Genomic DNA, 21,817 nt, shown 5'->3' on the forward strand with positions numbered 1-21,817 from the left:
ACATTTAAATCACTTTCATCACCACAAAACTCCTACAATGGATCCCACTAGATTGGAAAAAACAGAAGTTATTTTTGTAAGAGCACTAAGCAAGTAAAACCTGATGCCTCTAGTATATTCCTTCATGGAATACTAGGGAAGGACTGAAGAGGTAAGAGAATGAATAGGAAGCAATGTATTATTCCAGCCATGCTCCATCCCTGGCAGTATTCAAGACCAGGTTAGACACAGCTTTGGGTGATATGGTCTAGGGTGAGGTATCCCTGCCTGTGGCAAGGGGTTGGAACTAGATAATCTTAAGGTCCTTCCCAACCTAACTTTTCTACAGTTCTATTTTTCCTTCATGCCCAGCTTAAGCCAACTGTCACAAAAGAAACTACAGAGCACAATCCCACGAGTGCAGGCCTCTTGCTACCAAGAGAAACAGCAAAATCCAGCTTGAACCAAGTCACTTTATTGGATGGAGGGCGATACACAAAACACAAGAGAAAAGAGGGGTGATATTTGGTACAGTGTATAAGAACTGTTTATCTAGATATAGCTAGAAATGCATGCACAGCTGGACAGTGAAGTAGGAGTCCCACTGAAACCCAGAGGGTAGCTCTTGGCATGACTTCAACTGTCATGGTCACTGTCGCCAAGGGTGTGCTTGTCAAAGAGGTACTCTGCCATGCCATACTTTGGTGCCCCCATCTTCCTCAGGTTGGTCACATGGTCACCCAGCTCCTTGATGGCTTTGACCTGCTCATCCAGGTAATGAGTCTCAATGAAGTCACACAACTGAAAGGGAGACAAAAAGAGTTGGAATTTAGGCCTGGGAACAGCTTATCCTGCTGCAGCAGCACCTGAAATCCTACCCATCCTCTCTACGGACACAGAAGTGACAATTTAAAAGCTGCAGCCTTTGGTTGTGCCTTTGCAATGCCAGAACAAGATCAAACCAAAGCAGGCTTAGCTGGCACACTTGCTCCAGAACTCTGCAGTACATCAGCTCAGGAAGCCTTCCCATGGGAGGCAATAGCTGAGTTACTAAACAGATTTAGAAACACCCACTGCACAGCACTTGAATTCATCACATGAGGATTTACATACGTAGAATGGCTCCACTATGTTATTTCTTTTTAAGAAGTCCCTAAAAACTTAGGCAGGACACTCCTAAGAGTACTATGACAAATCTCTTCCTGATACTAAGAAGCCTCAATCCAGCCTTGCCAGTAACTTATCTGTGAAGAAAGCTGTGTTTTCAGGCACTGTGTTCTGAAGTGTCAGGGCTTTTAACATTTGGAAGAAGCAGCTCCAAAATTTGATGTCAAAAAAGCCTTATGACAGAAACCCTTTACAGGTATCTGCTGGTTTAAAGCCAGAACTCATCCCCCACAAAACACTTTTTTGTAGAGCTTAATATATTTTTCCTCTTCAAGATGCTGTTTATACAAGTGCTCCCTCTTCTGAGAGCAACAGAGGGGCTTGCATAAAGCCATGCACCCACTGTTCTGTAAGGTGGGCCTCAGGCACCCTACCACAATGCAACCAGTCCTCCTGGAAGGAGATGGCAACAACCCCACCAAATGATTAAGGTACAAGCCAACACCTCAGTGTTCCCCTTTAGAAAGGCTGTACCACCAGTTCACGTACTTTTTCCATCTTCAGTAACATCAGGGACACAAAACTTGCCCCCATACCCACACTATCAGACAGACAATTGCAGAGCTCCCTTCTCAGCTCCAGGGTCCACTTACATGTGGATCATTCTTTTCAGTTGCCAGTTTGTGCAGCTCCAACAGTGACTGGTTCACATTCTTCTCCAGGTGCAGGGCACATTCCATTGCAGTCAGTCCATTCTCCCAGTCATCACGATCTGGCTTCTAGAAGGGGAAAGCACATGACCATAATTTCTCTTAAGTACCCACAGACCAGTAGGGAGCAAAGTCTTTCAGATCAGTCTCAAAGCCTGTTTAGAGCAAGTTCAGGCATTTAGGCATCTTCAAACATTTGGCAGGCACACAGTGCACACTCAGAACAGGACTGCATGTTCCAGACCTTTTCCCATTCCCCAGGTTCTCTTCTTGTAGGCAAGACAGCTAACAGAGCTACTGCTTTCCTCCTCCTGTTAAAACCTAATGGCTTAAACATCTGCCTAGGTAACTAGGCAGCAGCCACAGTCACAGAAACAAAGCAGTTAAGATACCACGGCAGGCAAGTCTAACTTTCAGCTCAGAACTGCCTAGCAGAGCCTGGTGTTTCCAAGCACTCACTTACTAGTAAAGCAAGGGAATCCTTCTCACAAGCCTATCACTTGCTTTGTTTGCTGTTTTCCCCATGAAGAGTTATGTTGCACTAAATTGGCTTTACAATACTGCTTGCTTTCTGCTGTTCCAAATTATCTCATTAAAGTAACTTCAAGAAACTTCACAGCGACCTTAAAAAGCAATGGCAAACTTGACATTTCACATTCCTATGACAAGTCAGTCAAGTTCTCTACAAAACAAGCACAGCTAACACTCACCATTAAACCTAACATAGGTGAACCAGCTGTGTTCTAGTTACCCTCACCCCACAGCAAACCACCTATGGCCAGGCATCCTTTTCTTACACACAAGTACCTTTTATTGGCCAATCAGCCAATTATCAACTTACTACCCATCTCTAGATTTTAGGCTGAGTGCCACACAGATCACAGCAATGCAGTATGTTTATGTAGTCACCTGCTTCTAGGAGAGGACTCGCAGTGAAATTAATCCCCTTCCAGCATGGAGACAGGCCACAAGCCTAGTTCTGCATTAAATAGGACAACCCATAGCTCCACTCCTTACCTTGATGTCCTGCAAGAAAATGCGCCCGCCCCTCTGATTCTGCAGCTTCATCAGTTTCTCAGCATGCTCACGTTCCTCATGGGACTGATGCAGGAAATACTTGGCAAAGTTTTTCAGAGCCACATCATCCCGGTCGAAGTAGTAGGACTGAAAAATAAGAATTCATACAGTCAAGCCCCCAGGCCTTACTCCAGCAGCCACACAAAGTCAAATCCACACTGCAACTTCAGATCTACCCCCTAGCAGCCCTGCTTTCAGGGTGGCTGGAGTCCATGGCCAGCAGCAACACTGACATCAAGGCAGCCTGGCAAAACTCTTTCCTTAGGGACAAGCTACGTTTTCCTGACCAGGATTAAATCTTAGCCTGTATGCCTACCATGAACACAAATAAATTATCTTTCTGATTCAGTTCTGAAGATACAAAAAAAACCTCACATCCCATATATTCTGTTCTAAGCATCACTCAAATGCCTTAGATACAGCAGACTTGAAATGCCTTTTTCAAGGAGGAATGTTCCTGCTCCTTTTGTTTGCCCAAGTTTGTTTACAATGATCACAAGTTGATGCTCTGACTTGCAATACCAGATAAAGGTGGCCAAGTTCAAGGTAATTCAGCAATAAAACTCCTGTGGCTCCCCAGGCTTATCAGGGATTAGATTATGAAGTACAATTCCTATTTTTTGGGGGAAAAACCCCACATCTAAAAGACAAAAGGAACTAAAATACATATTCAACAGCAAGTACAAGACTGCTTTTTTTTTTTTTTTTGAAAGCCAAAAAGCTGTAACAGCAGTTAGAAGACATCACACTGCTTGTTTGTTCCTTGGTCAGAGCCATTAGGCAGGGTTCAATGGGAAGCTTTGTATCAGATGCCAGTTATTTAACCAAACTGCTGCAGAAATCTCTGCTCTTAAACCAGCAGCTTGCCTGCGAGGTTGGAGAAAACACACTGGTGCTTGTGTACCACTATCATCCACCGACATAATGACATTCAACTCGTGAGGTTCAGAACTTCATGGTGACAGAGAAGCAAGCTGTGAAGCTCTACAACTCCATGCCACAACATACTACCATGTCACCAGAAAGGCTCAAGTTACCTCAACATCTAAAGCACCAGGATGGCTGCACAGAGGTCAGAGCTGCTGGCTGCACCAGAGTTACTCATCTCTGCTATGGCTAAAACGAGAACCTCACACCATGCGAAGCATGTGAGCACAGCGCCAAGGAAGCCCCGGATTCCTACTAATTCACTTCAAAAAACTATGGACTGTGAAAAACCTCGCCTCAAGAGACAAGAACGCCTGTGGGAAAGGTGCCAATCGCTTCGTTACTCAACTCCTGCTATCGAGCCCAGCCCCAAGGGCAGCGCCGCTTGGAAGCGGCTGAGCTGTGCTGATAACGAGTCCACCAAGGGCAACGCATGGAGAGTGGTTAACGTGTAACTGCAGCTCGGCACCGAGATAAAGGCCTCACCTATAGGAAACAAGCGGCCGCCCCACCCCCAGGGAAGGCTGAGAACGCCCCTCAGGCGATGGGGGGAGGAGGAAGAGCGCGGCTGCGCTCGCAGGCACCACCCGCTACTCTGAACCCTGCTTCCCGCCGGCCAACCGAGGCACCGCGCAGGACCCCAGGCTGCAACCTGGTGTAGCGCGGGCAGCGCCAGGAGTCTGCAGCCCCACAGCCGCGGCCTTTATCCCTTCCCTCATACCCGTCCCCTTCCCCAGGGAGGCCTCGCACTGTGGTTGCGATGTTTCTCCCCCCAACCCCAGCAGGGCCTAAGGACAGAGCGGGCTCCGTCCCTCAGGGGAGATGCCGCACCGGGCCTGGCCTAAGCCCCCCGCACGGCTACCAGAGGCGCTCAAGTAGGCCCAAGCCCCCCCCTTCCATTAACCTCCCCTCTCCCTTTAACCCCACCCCGGCCGAGCTCCTCTCCGCCGGTCCACTCACCATGCTGAGGTACACATAGGAGGCGTAGAGCTCCAAGTTGATCTGGCGGTTGACCGCGGCTTCGCAGTCCTGGTGGTAGTTCTGACGCACCTGAGAAGGGGGAGCTGCCATGGCGCTGCCTTTCAGTGGGGTGTGTGTCAGTGAAGTCCGGCGGGGTGATGAAGGTGGTTAGCGGTGGCGGCGGGCCCGAGCGCGGCCGGTTCCGTCCAAGCACTGTTGAAGCAGGAACCCGCTCCGCTCTGCCTTGCCGACGAGCTCTAAGGGCCTCCAGCGCCGCGACGACGCTTTTATACCGGCGCTGCCGTCATCGCGCACGGCCACGCTCCGCCCTCCCGCCTCTCTTCTGCTGGCCTAGCGTGACTCAGCAAGTTCAGCGTCCGCCACCGCGGCCTCCGGCCAGCACGGAGGCCGCAGCTTGCAAACTCCTCTGGTGTAGGTGATCCCCGTCTCGGCCTAAACGTGGGGGCCTAGGGTGTCTGTGGGCCAGGGCGCGGGGCTCGGGCCCCACCTGAGGGAGCAGGCCTCACCCAGAGGTGCACCCTGCGGCCATGGTGTGTGGGCTTGGCTGGTGGCCCTGGGGAGGAGTGCCATGGGTGTGAGCACCGCCGCAGGCACAAAGGCTGGAGGGAAAGCAGCGTTTCTTGCCTTCAGATAAGATGTGGGCCTGATGGGGAGGTTTGGGACAGAAGGCTGTAGTGAGTTCAAACAGTGCCATACATCATCAGGGTGGTTTGTGTTGGAAGGGACCTTAAAGCTCATCCCAGTTCCAATCCCATGCCATGGGCAGTTTCCCTTCCACTAGAGCAGCTTGCTCCAAGCCCCTGTGTCCAACCTGGCCTTGAACACTGCCAGGGATGGGGCAGCCACAGCTTCTCCGGGCACCCTGTGCCAGCGCCTCAGCACCCTCACAGGGAAGAGCTTCTGCCTAAGAGCTCATCTCAGTCTCCCCTCGGGCAGGTTAAAGCCATTCCCCTTGGCCTGTCCCTACAGGCCCTTGTCCCAGGCCCCTCTCCAGGTTTCCTGCAGCCCCTTTAGGCACTGGAGCTGCTCTAAGGTCCCCCCTTAAGGAGCCTTCTCTTCTCCAGGCTGAACAACCGAGTAACCAAATAAAGAAGTAATTGATAAAGGTCAAATGGAAAAAAATGAACCTTCTGATAATGATGATTTCAGCCACTTTTAGTACCACCGCAGGCACTCGAGTTTGTGTGGTTTATTTTCAATAAACATTGGATTACTTTCCTTTCTGAAATTTCAAGTAGATTATTTGAATTTGGGAGTCCTGGGGCAATGGTTGGACTTAATGATCTTAAAAGTATTTTCCAGCCTAGCTGACTCTATGATTCTATAAGTGGAACCTTGAGGGCTAGAAACATCCTACTTAAACCAAGATTATCCCATAACATCAGGCTCACAAAGGCTTGGCTTTTACCAAGCCAACGTTCATGTTGAAATACTACAAATTACTGAGCCTGTACACTTGGATTAAATCGAGTTTCCTGTAACCAGTTTCTCCTTTAAGGTATTATTGGGTGTTTGAACCTTCCCGGCAGTGCATGGTGTCCTACGCGTGACTGCACAGGCGTCTGTCTGCGTGTGAAGGGCAGCACAAGGCTTGTGTCAGCATAACAGCAGTTCTCAAGGTTCTCTGAACGCCTGAAGGAACCAGCAGGCAATGGCTTCATTTGCCTTCCTGTTTTCAGTTGCTTCTGTCAGTTAACCATCAGAAGTAATTAAGATCTATATGTTAACTTGGGGCATACCTATTGCTTCAGGCTGCCAGGTACATTTGAAATCTCCTGTTCTCCTCCCACACAAATGCTTATGTAAAGATAAAAAGTCTTAATGGCTGGGCGGACTTGCATTACTGTTTTCATACTGTAGTATTTCTACCAGCTTGCAGGTACTTCAAACAAACCTTGTGTTTGACTGAAAAGGCTTGCATGAAGCTTGGAGTTGTACTCCTGAAGCACAGACTCATGCTTAACCTGACACTCTTTATGTATATATATGCATATAGGCTGGGGGAAGAGTGGCTGCAAAGCTGCCCATGGAAAAGGACTTGGGGGTGCTGACTGATGGAGCTGAACATGAGCAGCTTGTGCCCAGGCAGCCAAGAAGCTCCCAGCATCCTGGCCTGTACCAGCACCAGGGCGGCAGCAGGGCCAGGGCAGGGACTGGGCCCCTGTGCTGGGCACTGGGGAGGCTGCACGTCACAACCTGTGTTCAGTTCTGGACCCCTCACTACAAGAGAGACCTTGAGGTGCTGGAGCGGGGCCAGAGAAGGGCAGCAGAGCTGGTGCAGGGCCTGGAGCACAGTGTGATGAGGAATGGCTGAGGGACCTGGGGGGTTCAGTCTGGAGAAGAGAAGGCTCAGGGGGGACCTGATCTGCTCCCTCCAACTGCGTGACAGGAGGATGGAGCCAGGAGGGGCTGGGCTGTGCTCCCAAGGAACAAGGGATGGGACAAGAGGAAACAGCTTCAAGCTGCACCAGGGGAGGTTGAGACTGGAGATTAGGAACAATTCCTTCCCGAAAGGGTGGTCAGGCATTGGAACAGGCTGCCAAGGCAGTGGTGGAATCATTGTCCATGGAGGTGTTAAACCATGTAGACAAGGCCCTTATTGACATGGTTTAGTGGTGGCCTCTGCAATCCTGAGATAACAGTTGAAGTTGATGATCTTAAAGGTTTTTCCATCCTAGTTGATTCTGTGATATTGGTGGTTCACTGCAGAGTACATCTCAGTATTCCAGAAAGACTAACCTTGAACCTACAAATTGTTTTATGACAAGGCTATGCAATGGCACAGTTTGTAAGCAAAAGAACAGAAATTGCATTAATAATAGCGACATTTCCTCTGTAGCTTGGACAGGCTTTGCCACCCGTGATTCAATGTCAGTAAGATTAGGGAAGTCCTATATTCTGCTTTCTGGATCAGCTGCAAGTTGCACAATGCACATTATCTTTGATGACAGCAGATTTATGTGGCCAGAAGAGGAAACACTAGGTTGTGCAGCCATGTGTCGTGGTATCTTTGTGACCGAAGTGAAGAGTTCTCAGTGTTCTGGTCTTACAAGAGTTTAAGTTCAGCCATAGCCAGATCTTTGCCGTCAACTGTGCAACTCACTCTCTCAAACTACTGTCACACTGTGCTTTAATTTTGACTTTATTTCATGCTGTTTTCTTATGGTTTGTTTTAAGCCACCTTTTATCTCATGCTTTTCATGCCTTTATAAGCATTCTTGGGAAGAAGGCTGCTAACAGCATTACCACACTCAGGCTGGACAGCACGTCAAATGACATTCACATTAATGGCAAGCTCATTTGTTGCACTTTATAACACTTCACACGCTACTTTCTATCATATTATTTTCAGTAGGTAATAGTTAATTGCATGCCTGACTGTTATTGATTAAACTGTTGGAATTAGAGGGGGGATCCTGGCCTTTCTCATTGAAATCCAATAGACTAAAGATAGGAAAAAGAGCCTGGTAATTCAAATTCTTCTTTCAGTACGCTTTCACATAGCAACTCACAGCTGCCCAGGGACTGATCCATCCTCTCAGCTGCACACACAGCAGTGCTTTGAACTCATGTTGTCTCTCAGCTGCTTGGCCTGAAGTAGAGGCATCCTTCATGCTGCCCACAGGCAAAAGTCAGAGTTTTGTCTGCCTACACAGGCTTCAAATTGTTGAAGACAATCTCTGTTTTCCCTTGGACAAGATCCCATTAGAGACAATGGAGCAAGCTCTCTTGTTTACAACTTACGGAGCATAGACCCCAACACCAGGCAATTTAGAGACAGTAATGCTTAGCTTCGTCATAGGACAGCTGGAGAGGACAACTGGAATGCGCAAAAATCATCACAGTTTCTCTGATGAATGTTTCCATCCATATAAAGAAGATGATTAAGTCAGGGACCTGGTGACAGTAGACAAGGTATACCCAGATGCAGAAAAATCCACCAAGATTCTGCATGTACACACCTCAGAGTATCTCAGCAGAGTAGCGTGCGTCATGGGTGTGTTTATCAGAATCCCAGACTGGTTTGTGTTGGAAGGAACCCTAAAGCTCATCCAGTTCCAACCCCTGCCATGGGCAGGGACCCCTTCCACTAGAGCAGCTTGCTCCAAGCCCCTGTGTCCAACCTGGCCTTGAACACTGCAAGGGATGGGGCAGCCACAGCTTCTCCGGGCACCCTGTGCCAGCGCCTCAGCACCCTCACAGGGAAGAGCTTCTGCCTAAGAGCTCATCTCAGTCTCCCCTCTGGCAGGTTCAAGCCATTCCCCTTGGCCTGTCCCTACAGGCCCTTGCCCCAAGCCCCTCTCCAGGTTTCCTGCAGCCCCTTTAGGCACTGGAGCTGCTCTAAGGTCTCCCCTTCAGGAGCCTTCTCCGGGCTGACCCAGCCCAGCTCTCTCAGCCTGGCTCCAGAGCAGAGCTCCAGCCCTCACAGCACCTCCATGGCCTTCTCTAGACTCGCTCCAACAGCTCCAAGTCACACTTGTGTTGTTGCCCCCAGAGCTGCATGCAGTACTCTGGGTGGGGTCTCAGAGAGTAGAGTAGAGGGGGAGAATCCCCTCCCTTGACATGCTGTATGCATCCATCCGTCTGTCTGTCTGTGAGAGTCCCTGCCTCAGCCAAGTATGAGTAGTTAGTTTGGGAGCCTGAACTGGGGTTTAAGAGGAGACACGTGGTTACAGCGAGTTTCCACAGACAGGGCCTTGCACAGCACCATGTAGTAAGAGCATCTGATGTGGGTACTGTGTAGGGGATGCTAGTAAAAAAGGGAAAGTTTCCAAGACTCTTACACTCACTTTAGTATCATTCTACCTGTGCCTATCTTTCCAAATGACAGCAGTGATCTTACTGTGGGCCAAAACCATGACTTTAAAACAAATACTGGACAATATTTGCCCAAAGTAAATTCTGAGCTTGGACCTGATGATCTTAAAGGCCCTTTCAAACCCCATTGAGTCTGATTCTATGAAAAACAGAAGCTGGATTTTTGCTGATATCATCCTTGAACTAAAACTTAGCATGTGACTTAGGCAGCCAGCTGGACCTTCAACAAGAGGGCTCCCTTGATGTGAGCGGAGAGAGCTTGCTGCAGTTGGGCAATGCTCAGGAATGCACTAAGTTTTATTTATCATCCATAGAAATGGTTCTCCTCGAGCTTTAAAACACTTGGGTTTGCCATTGCTAGTTTTAAGGTTGGAATAATAACAGATCTGAGTTAAACAGCAACTGTTCCACATCCAGTGAGCAAGACAAAGCTGGGTATGCCTCAAGTATTATATCAACAAATATATAGTAACCTTTTTGCAAAGCTCAAAGTCCTGTAAATAAGATAAACTGTACATCCAGTCAAATATTTGCTACGGAGACCTCCCATTCCACCCACAAACCGGAGTGTAATTCAGCTCACAGACTCTATGTAAACACAAAAGCAACCCTAAACTTGGCTCCGAAGTTGGTCATGTGTCTGGAAACTTGACACTGATCTCAACTGTGAGCTTCGAAAGCCAGTTTGTTAAAAACATCTGGGTTCCACTTGTTCTTTAAGGTATGCTGAAAAGGGAACCACAATTAACTGCAAATTCCCCCTCTAACTCCTGGGGCAAAACATTTTACAGTCATTTAAGTGCCTGGATTTCTACATGAGGGAAATGCAGTATGAGGGTTTAGGCAGTAGGTTTGCCCTGGGATACTTACAGCACAGAATGCAAATGCCTGGGTTATGCAGAACTGCTGGTTCCTGGAAACACAGTCCTAGGAAAGACAAAGGATACTTGAAGTTACTCTAAGAAACATGCTTAGAACACTGAGCTGTTCTGCTAAAGGAAATAAGCCCTAAAGACACGATAATCTCTAAGGGTCTGTGCTGCAGGGGTTTGGACAGAAGTAAAATAGAACTCCCTTTTTAGACAGACAGACAGACAGACAGTTTCTAAGCTGTGTTCCAGTTCTCTCGGGAACATTTTGCACAGTGTGTCTGAATGAGGTGCTGCAGGAGATGATTTGTTCAGGATACACGTTGAATTCAAGTTTTCTTCTTTAACGTGCCTCTAAAAAATGTGCTTAGAAGCGAGACAGAGGAAGAACCATGTTAATACAGTAACTCCATTTCCCCAGCATGGCCAAAAGGAGAACTTGGTGAATTTACTAGCATGTATCAGCCCCATTTAACCCAGTTTCAAGCCTAACTCTGCTCTCTGTGACTCCAAAGCTCTGATCCAGTGACAGCTGTGCACTAGGTGAACATACCATAGCTTTCACAAGACAGCTTTGTTAAGCTGCAAAAACCACAGTTAGTTCAGTATTGACATTCCACAATCCACAGCATTTGCTATACTGTCATCAACCTCTTGTAGTTTGATCCACTTCCCCTCTCAGATTTAGAGTCTTAAAAACAAGGGGGTGGGCATCATTCCCATTCCCTGTTTCTGTTGTACTTATTTTTTTCCACAGATATTAAAAAGCTGGGAAAAACCTCAGTGCTTGCAAACAGAACCACCCAGCTAAAGTCAACAACTGCAGGGAAATTTCTCAATACACCACAAATCACCTCCTTCCTATCATGAATTCCCCTGCAAAACACTGGTAGGTGTTCAAGCCTTCATGAATGATTGGGCAGTTTCATTCCAAGCAGGATGCACAGCCAAAATGTAATTTTTCTTAGAATCATAGAATAGGTTCGGTTGGAAGGGACCTTAAGATCAAGTTACAGCCCCTGCTTATCTCCAACCTGAATTTCCCGTTTCAGTCTGAACCCATCACCTCTTGTCCTATCACTTCAGTCCCTGATGAAGAGTCCCTCTCTGGCACCCTTGTGCCCCCCTTCAGACACTGGAAGGCTGCTCTGATGTCTCCACGCAGCTTCTCTTCTCCAGGCTGAACAGCCCCAATGTTTTCAGCCTGGCTCCACACGGGAGCTGCTCCAGCCCCTGATCATCCTCGTGGCCTCTTCTGGACTTGCTTCAACAGCTCCGTGTCCTTTGTATGTTGAGGACACCAGAACTGCACACAGGGCTGAAAGTGGGGTCTCATGAGAGGCGAGTAGAGGGACAGGATCACCTCCTTGGACAAGCTTCAAACAGATATCTATCCCCTCTATCCCACAGGCTCCCAGCACAGTGCCACAGTATGTTGTAGGGTCATCAAGCAAGAATAAGTGGTGGCCCTGCACTTGGTCAGCAAGAAGACAGGCATTGGTGGGGGAAATAAAGCAGCAATACAGAATATTTGAGATGGAACCAGGCAGCTTTCAAAGCTTCCCTATCCCATGCTTGTGTCTGGAAACCAGGCTCTCCATCTGCCAGTGCATGCTCATATGTGTAATTATTGCTCATCCCCAAGATGCTACTTTGGCAGTTTGTGCAGCATCAAGTTGGAACAGACATTCTACAGCATTAAGCCTTCCAGAGTAGGTGGTGGTTGCTGTTATAGTTAGCCACCCAAAAAGGGGCAGGCAGGCAAATGCGTTCAAGCATGATGAGAAGAAACAAGCTTTTACATGGAACTGGCAGTTAAACACCAGCTTAAAGAACAAACACCAGCTTAAGGAACATGCACCACCCCGATAAAGGACCAACTGTACCAGAAAAACAAGCAGTGGCCCATGGCATGATCTCTCTCAGGCAGGACATGCTGATGGGGAGGGCACCTCCACACCGCTGCTGTTGAGCAGGTCTCTCCAGGGACTTATTTCATGGCTTATTTAGAGGAAGCAACGAGATTAGATTATTTCAGTGGCTTAGAAGAACCGGAGGCATGTTCTCTACAGAGGCAAAGCATAGGTTGGTGAGGTTGAAAGCAGAGGGAGTTTTCTTCTAAGTGTCTATGGGAAAAGCTGGTTCCTGCTGTGGTGCAAAGGGACACTGAAGACACCCATGTGGTTTATGCAGCTGAGATGCAGCCACAACTCCACAGGCTCCACGCACACACGTGCCTTTCCTGCTGGGTGTAGTTTCCTCCTAAGCCACATCCAACCCCGTGGCAGCAGGGTGAAATTCAAATTCATGTTGAAGCTGCATCTGCTCCTACATGTGCTGCCTGTGGAGCAATGAAAATGGACACAGAGAAATACATGTGGCAGATGGTCAGCAGGGTCTACTGGGGCAAGACCTGACCTTGGTATTAACACATAGGATCAGATATGAAGACCATGTATAAGTTGTCTTCAGCTCAGCAGATGTTGGGCCATGCCCACAGATAACAGCATTCCACCAATCAATAAAGCAGTTACAAAACAGACCACCCGCTCCATGCAGGCAGCCATATAACACAGAAGGACAGCTATAGGAGTATATATGCTATAGAGAGAGGTATATAAATGCCTTAATCACGTCTTGCTATTTCAGACCATAGCAGATGCTCTGCTGAAACAGGAAGAACCCCTAAACCACTGGCCTCTTAAACCTTGGCCATGTGCTAATGCTACCCTGTGGTTTTGGTCAGCTGGAAAGATACTCCTGCTAAAAGCTGTTATCATCAGTAGCAAAAGATGACAGTCTGCAGCACTCCCAGGTTTTTCTAGGATAGCAGCCAGCTCCATTTTAGGTTCAAGACAACCAGAGGAATGCTCTGTGTGGTCTAAGGAGTCAGTGCTTCCCACTCAGTTGCTCTGTGTTATGAGCAGGCTTGCTCAGTCATGCATGGCCACACTGCCCCAAGCCTGTCTAAATAGGCAGTGATGACCAACACTGAAACCACTCAAATCAGGAACTTTCCAGTGCAACAAGAAAAACACAAGATTTCCCCTCCACACTTGTTTAGCACAGGCTGAACTCCCTGCTTTCTGTTCAGTGCTCTTGGTTGATTCTAGAAGCCATTGTGAAGGAAAGGAGTAAGCTTGGAGCAAAGCTACATCATGCAGCTGAAACATTCACACAGCTTAAGGCTGTCAGAAAGGGGAGACTGCAATCCTCACACACACAGAGACCTACACACACCTTACTTGCCTCTTTTCCCTGTCTCTGGCCACCCTGCCTACCCCACACTAGCTTCAGTGTTCATCAGGGTCTCTGCGGGCCAGCTCAGCTCATGAAGAAGGAGGAAGAAGAGGAGAAATCCAACATTTTTGGCCAGCTGGCCAAAAACCAGGCTTGGCTTTGCTAATGGCTTGATCTAAGAGGCTCCAGAGTTGGGTACAGGGTGGGAGGACAGCACGTGGCTCAATCAGCTCAAGCATTCAGGTTATGCCTCCATGCGGGGGATGAGGGGTGGTGGCCCAGCTCCATAGCAATGGGAAGCAGAAGGAGAGGGGAATAAGAAGCGAATTGCTTCAAATAACACAGCCAGATCCGTGGAAGCAGTATATACCATATACACCACAGTATATGGCGTATACTTGAGAGCTAGAAAATGCCCTTTCCGAAAGCAGAGGATGCTTTCTCACACCTGCACGGCCAAGGTACATGTACCCAAAACTGCATGGGCTATAAACCCTGTGCCTACTTTGAAGATATTAAATCAAGCCCAAAAAGGAATTGTCTGCAATGAGTTCTCTTACAAAGCGTTTCTGGAGTCAGGAGGTGCAGGTTGAGCAACAGGCTGACATCAGCTGAAACAACAAGCTGGAGGGAGTGGCTCTGATGCTGAACCACGCGGACGTTTCCGAGGTCACCGTGTAAGACATCACTCCTGACTGGGATGAAAAAATGAAGCCAGAATTGCAGCATTGTTACCTAAGGCAGGAAACTTTGTCAGTAAAGTTCAATTGCATGCACTGGCTCAGCATGACCGTGCAGAAAAGCTACAAGCCTTTTACTGAAATCATAGAATGGTTTGTGCTGGAAGGGACCTTAAGCTCATCCAGTTTCAACCCCCTGCCATGGGCAGGGACACCTTCCACTAGAGCAGGTTGCTCCAAGCCTCATCCAGCCTGGCCTTTAATTTATAAGCAACTGCATCCCAAGCCACAGTAAGGCTTAACTAGCAGTGAAGCCTCTCTGACATAGGCGACTCCTACTTCTTTCCCTGCTCCTGTAGCCTCACTGTAACAGATCTTCCCTGGAGAAGATGCTGTGTGTAGTCCAGGACCTTGCCCAGCAAGGAGTATGCACCCCAGCCGTTCCTCACTTGTTATCCTGAGTGCCTCACTTCCAGAGGCAAGGGTCAAATTGGTTTGCCATCAAACCTCGTGGTTATTTAACTCCCACCCTTATCACACTCCTCTTTGATCAGTCAATTCACATCCATAGACAAGGAAAAGGCCCTGTTAAGGAGCAGTTTTGGATCTAAGATACCCATGAGCCGGAACTGCCCCTGTATATCCTTTGCCACCAATTGTGACTGGTCCAAACAGTTGGCAAGTGATATTTGCTGCTCCTGCTGTTTAGCCATAGAGTAGAATTAGGCCTCCCTGTAAATGTGAACATTCAAGATGAACGGGGTGAACCAATCTAGTAAAGACATACATCCACTTCCAGTGTTTTCTACTGAAAAACATTTTCCTTTGCATCATCACCTTAGTCCTGCTTGCAGTGCCCTGTGTCATCACAAACTGCATTGTGTGGGAAGGGTTCAGCACCTCCTTGCTCTACTCTAGGGGCCAGGAAAGCAGCTTGATCCAGAAGTGGCTCAGTCTAGGAGAAAGGAGTATTTCCTGAGCTATTTCAACCTAAACTGGCCCACGGTCACTTCACAGTCACACAACCACACAGAGGCCTACAGTAACAGCTGACAAACCAGGAACACAGCTGGAAACTAAAGAGACTGAAAAGGAAGGAGGAAGGGGACTGAGAATCTGTTTCTACATCCACATCCAGCATAAGAAACACCAGTGCATGGAGAGACTGAGGAATAGGAAGAGAAAGTGACACCATCATTAGTTTAGATCATCTGGAAACCTTTGTCTTCTTGTACCAAGTCGTTCAACAGTGCCTTCCTTCAGAAACAATTGCTAAGAGGCAGGTCTACCCCTTTTCCCCATACCAGCCCCAACCATACTCAGGTCTCTTTTGGTTTCAGACTGTTTCTGCTTCCTGCTGGGTATCAGGAGTGAGCAACAGCACCTACGAAAGCAAACAAACCCTAAGGGCTGGGAATTGGGAAGTGGACAGAACCTCTTCTTGACCAGTACATGACCTTTATTCATTGTCCTTCTTGAGAATGAGATGGCATTTCATTTCCAGGAGTGTTTTGTTCCATGTCTGCAATAACCAAACTAAGAAAGGCAAAGAGCACGTTTTAAAGAACATCTAGCAGATTGTCCTTGCATTATAGCACAAGCTATAATAATATATATATTATTATATATTATTTTATATATATTATATATATTATATATAATATTATATATAATATAAAATAATATATATATGATATATATAATATATATTATATATAAATATATATAAATATATATAATATATATAATATATAAAATATATAATATAATATAATATTATATTATATATATTATATAATATTATATGTATTTATATATAATATATACATTATATAATGTATAAGACATTAGGGACTGTAGTGACAGGACAAGGGGTAACGGGTTCAAACTTAAACAGGGGAAGTTTAGATTGGATCTAAGGAAGAAATTCTTTACTGAGAGGGTGGTGAGGCACTGGAATGGGTTGCCCAGGGAGGTTGTGAATGCTCCATCCTTGGCGGTGTTCAAGGCCAGATTGGACAGAGCCTTGGGTGACACGGTTTAGTGTAAGGTGTCCCTGCCCATGGCAGGGGGTTGGAACTGAATGATCTTAAGGTCCTTTCCAACCCTAACTATTCTGTGATTCTATGATTCTAAGTCAGGGGGTATGTGGAAGGTGGCAGTACTTTGCTTGACCTCCAGAGTTTAGTTGTCTTGGGAAGAATCCTGTCATTTGCACCTCTTCCTAGGAAGATAGCAGAAAGAGCCATCTGAGAAGCCAGTCACAGCTCCCAGCACTCTTCCTGCTCCTTCCATTTCAACCCTTCCCCCAAAATTCAGAGGTTTAATAGCATTTGGGGAGGGTGGAAGGACCAGTATCAGTACCATTTGCGTAGGCAGCACACCTACCTAATCCTGCCATCACAAAGCAGGAAAAATGATTTTCCTATAAGTATTTTCCACTTTGTTGGCATTCGTATATATTAGTTCTGCTTCCTCAATCTATATAACTGTGTCATAACTTATCTGAATCTTCTTTCCATCAGCAGAACCAGTCCAAGTGACACTTAACACCTCATTTCTTTGCTTAAGGCTGTCTATACCACCTGGGAACCTCCCTGCTCTCCAGCCTAACCCAGCCCAGAGTAACTCCAGCTCACCATGACCTCAACTTGCAAACACACCCTGCTAGCCAGCAGAGATAGGCCAAGGGGAATGGCTTTAACCTGCCCGAGGGGAGACTGAGATGAGCTCTTAGGCAGAAGCTCTTCCCTGGGAGGGTGCTGAGGCGCTGGCACAGGGTGCCCAGAGAAGCTGTGGCTGCCCCATCCCTGGCAGTGTTCAAGGCCGGGTTGGACACAGGGGCTTGGAGCAAGCTGCTCCAGTGGAAGGGGTCCCTGCCTGTGGCAGGGGATTAGAACTGGGTGAGCTTGAAGGTCTCTTCAACCCAAACCAGTCTGGGATTCTACCAACTGATTACAGGAAATTGAACAGTAATACCCCACCACTGACAACTGCCATCCTGAGCACAACCTCCGTTGTGACAGCAATACAGGCTGCCACGCACCCCTGGATGGCTATGCTATATGGTAAGGATATGGGTATTTAGGGTTCTGCTAAGAGAAGAGGACAAACTCGAGGTGTGTCAGGGGAGTCACACACGAGGAGACACTGAGCACAAGGATGGCCGTCCTCTTTGACCCATGATTCCCTTCCAGTTTCAAGACCCGTATCTGCACAAGGATATTTAGGGCTCGTGAAGCAGCAGCAGCAGGATGCCCACAGTGCTGGGGTCCTGCTCTGGGTGGCTGCACTGGTGGCCTGGTACCCACAGCGGGGCTGAGTGCTGCAATAATGCGGTCTGTGACATCACTTGGCTGTTCTCAGCAGCAGGCTCTGACTTGACAGCAACACGTGCCACTGTTCCACAGCTCCCAATGTGGTCGTCAAGGGCAGTGCCCATGAGCAACGGCAGCTTTCTTCTGGGCCTCAGCATCCTGATCCTGGCTGCTGGGGCCATCCTGCTTGCCATCAGCCGTCGGCAATGGGGTCGCTTGTGGCCATGGGGCCCACTTGGTTCCAGCACTGGTGGTGGTTGTCCCCAGGCAGGTAACTGTGGCACACTGCTATGCCCTCAGGGTGATGGCCAGGGCAAGCAAGACCGGAGATGGAGGTGGCGATTTGGGACAGCAGAGCCATGTAAGTCCCCGGCAGGTTCCCGCAGAGGAGCCCAGCCCCATGTGGAGCAGGCTGGGTGTACGGTCCCAGGCTGGTTCCACCCCCGACACTCAGGAACCCCTCCCTGGCTTGCAGGTAACGCTGTGTCCCCCCTTTGCGGGCCCTGGCGCTGCAGTCCCGGCTGCACCGACTGCATCAAGGCTGCGCGGGAGCTGCAGGAGCTGGTGCTGTCAGCGTGGGCTGGGAGAGGAGCTGCAGCCACTCTGGATGCTGGCACGTGGCAGGCGCTATGGCAGGACCTGGAGGAGCTGGTGGAGCAGGACCAGCTGAGCTGCTGCGGCTGCCCCAGTTACCCCGAGAGCATCAGTCCCCCCGAGAGCCTGACAGCCACGCTGCTGACTCAAGATGGAGGAGCCCCGATGGAGGTGAGGTCTGTTTGCTCCCTCGAACACTTGTGTGCTGGCAGAGTCTCTTCAGCCCTGAAGATGCACGTGGCTGGGAAAGGCCTGGAGATACGGCTGGGGGCCCTGCCCGTGCCGGTGCAGCAGTCCCAGGAGCAAGCAGCACAGCAGCAGGGCTGCCTCCGTGTCCTGCCGAAGCTCATCCTGCCGGCACAGAGCCAGCCCTTGCTGCGGCGCGAGCTGTGCCCCTCGATGCAGGCCAAGGCGAACGCTATTGTGGACACCATCAAAGAGAAGGAAGAGCGGAGGCTATGGGGGAACCCAAACCCCACCGAGGAGTCCCTGGCGCTGCTAATGCTGTGCCCTCCACCGCTGCTTGGTCCCCTGGACGCAAAGCTGCCAAAAGAGAGCAGAGTTGGGGAGCCCAGGGCCCCAGGCAATGCCAGGGAAGTGGGACAGCACAAAGCAGGACAGCAGGAGCCACAGAGCCCACGTGGCTCTGAGGAGAAACCAGCCATCCCAGCACCAGAGGACGATACACTGAGGAAGAGCCTCCTTCACCTGGGTAGGGGTTTGTCACCATGGGACGAGGAGTGCCTGTCGCCTTTTGGTTCAGCCACGGCCCCCTCTGCCCTTCCCGGCCTGGATAATGGAGCAGCAGGACCAGAAGCAGGACCAGCTTCCATGCTCCTGAAGAAAGATGCTGCCTGTCAGACCAAGGATCCCACACAAGGCAGGGGCCATGCCCACAATGAGGACAGGAGCTGGTCCTGTGCCACAGCTCCTATCAGCAACGCAAGGCTGGAACTGAACCAGAAGGTCCACAGCAAACTCTGGACCCACACAGCCAGGAAATGCCTGGAGATAAAACTCCAACTACTCCCCATGGCAGTGCAGAGATCCATGGGCATTTTGCGATGCTCACTGCCCAGACTGAGGCAGGCTGGGGCTGGGCACCTGCGGCCACGCAAGGGCTCTGCGCTTGTGGCAAAAGCAAAGCAGCTCGTGCAGAAGGAATGGGTCATGCAGCAGCAGGTTCAGGCATCCCTCACCTGCACTGGGGTCCCCATGACACCGTGCTCCTGCCTGGATTGTGTCTCCTCCGACAGCCCCGTTCCAGGGGAGGAGAGCAGCCAGGCATCCTTGGAGGCCAGGACCCTGTCCAGCACATCCTGCAGCTGTGAGAATGAGATGGGCACAGACACCAAGGATGTGCCAAGGACACCCTGTGGGATGGTGAAGGACTCGGCAGGGCCAGCACCCACCCTTGTGTCCCCAAACCTTGTCCCAGCGTTCCCTGCTATGGACACCAAGCCAGAGAAGGCACAGGGAGCACGCGTGTGGTCAACCCATGAAGGCTTCGTGGCAGGAGCTGCAGGAGCCCCACAGAGCCACTGTGGCTGCTGCAAGGAACAAGCTAGACCTGCTGATGGCAGCTTCCCAAGTGGGACAGCCCCTCTGGAGAGCACCACGAGCAGCAGCAGCAGCAGGGAAGGGAGCGCAGCAGCCAAGCCCCGGGGGAGTGAACCAAGCCAGGACTGGCAGAAGTGGTGGTCATGGAGGAGGCAGAGCCCTGGCAGCTCCGAGAGCTCCCTAGGCTATGGGACATGGTCCCAGGGCACCTCCAGGAGCACAGACAAGCAAAGCAGATGGACTCCTGATGGCCTCTCACAGGGAAGCCCACCCGAGATGGCTCCAACCTCAAAGCCCTGCTGCCCAGAGGGGATCCCCAGCCAGCACAGCCCATCCTCGCAGCGGCACTGCGGTCCCCCTGTCACCAGGCACGTGTGCTCGTGCCAACCATGCCCAGCCCAGGATGCTCAGGACACTGCAGCAGCATCGACCAGCAATACCCTGCGTGCGGTGCTGGAGAAGATTCGGCAGCGGCAAAGGATGTCCTCATCCCCGGAGAGCTCTCCCTCTGAATGCAGCTGCCACGGTGCGGAGAGGCAGGGCCAGGCTTCCCAGGGCTCCTGCTCTCCGTGAGCCCTCTGTTCTTGTAAATAAACGTGTTGATGGTGAACTAAACCCTGCTGGAGGGGCAGGATGTCTTGGGGATGGGAAAGGGAAGGTGGGCTCAGTTGCACAGGGGAAGCTGTGCTGCCCCAGCAGGAGGACCTGGCCAAGAGGAGAAGCCTGGGCAAGGTGGTTGCTGCCCCTAGAGCTCCTTCTCAGCCCTGGCCTGGCCAGCCCCTTCTGCCACCCTGCAGGGCAGCTCCTTTGGCTCAACTTCACTTGCTCTCCAAGCCTTCCCTGAGAGCAGCTCCCTCCAGCCCCATGCCAGGAACCTCTGGGGACCACAGGGCTCTCTGAGTGCCTGTAGCTGCCTCTCAGCGGCAGCTCCACAGTGCTTTGCCCAGGCACAAGCTCCTTGCCCAGGCAAGATGATGCCAGTGTCCAGGTGCAGGGCTGAGGTCCTAGATGCCTACAGCAGGTCTCTCGGGCCAGTTGCTGTAGTGACATTTCTATGCTGTGCCCTGCATCCTGAAGCTCTCCTGCTCCGACGCATACATCATGGACCACTTCACCTGTGCAGTCGTGCTCATCGCCTCAACCAAGCTCCTCATTCTCATCTCCTACATCTGCATCAGAGTTGCCATCCACAAGACCTAAGTCCAAAGGCAGGCAAAAAGCCTTCTCCACCTCTGCTTCCCACCTGACTCCTGCTGCCGTGTTTTATGGAACAGGCTTCTTCGTGTACACACACATCACAGTTCTCTATGGAGCACAAGAATCATTGCTTCACTTATGCTCTGGTGATTCCCATGCTGAATCCTATGAAGCACAGTCTGAGGGACAGGGAGGTCAAATCACCCCTTCAAGGAGCAGTAGCAAGGCTGTATTCCTCTGAGTACCACAGAGATTCAAGAGTCCAAACAGGTCTCAAAGAACATGAGAATTGTTAAATGAGAGTAATTCAATGTGCAAGAAGTTTGGCAGTCCCTACCAAAGGAAAACAAGACCTTACAGAAGCCTTCCAATACCTAGAGGGGTCGACAAGAAAGCTGGAGAGGGGCTTTTGACAAGGGCCTGTAGTGACAGGACAGGGGATTTGCTTTGAACTGACCCCTGAAGAGCAGCTACCTGACCCCAGAAATAGAAGGGTGTTCTAGCCTATGCTGGGCTTGCTGTGTACATTTTTGTCCACACTGATGCATATCTTGTGATTTGCCAGATGGCTTTGGGTTAAACGACTGGGGTTTTTTAAATGGTTTTCCACTGTCATAGTTCAAGGACCACAGGAAACCCCATGAAGACATCTGGGTCTCTGCTTACAATGGAACCACAGAATGGTTTGTGTTGGAAAGGAACTTAAGATCATCCAGTTGCAACCCTCCTGCCATGGGCAGGTACACCTCACACTAGATCAT

General features: G+C 49.8%; 1 protein-coding gene across 1 annotated transcript; it reads right to left on the reverse strand.

Annotated features, from left to right (window-relative positions):
* Positions 1-432: 432 nt before the first annotated feature.
* On the reverse strand, positions 433-5,017 carry FTH1 (ferritin heavy chain 1). The gene is made up of 4 exons (XM_080619436.1): positions 4,761-5,017; positions 2,814-2,960; positions 1,740-1,865; positions 433-780 (listed from the first exon to the last, which is right to left on the reverse strand). The coding sequence occupies exons 1-4, from the start codon at positions 4,869-4,871 to the stop codon at positions 616-618; spliced, it is 549 nt and encodes a 182-aa protein (XP_080475562.1). The 5' UTR covers positions 4,872-5,017; the 3' UTR covers positions 433-615.
* Between the last annotated feature and the right edge of the window lie 16,800 nt (positions 5,018-21,817).

The sequence above is a fragment of the Psittacula echo genome (genome assembly GCF_963264785.1).
Source record: "Psittacula echo genome assembly, chromosome: 5".
NCBI classification, from domain to species: Eukaryota; Metazoa; Chordata; class Aves; order Psittaciformes; family Psittacidae; genus Psittacula; species Psittacula echo.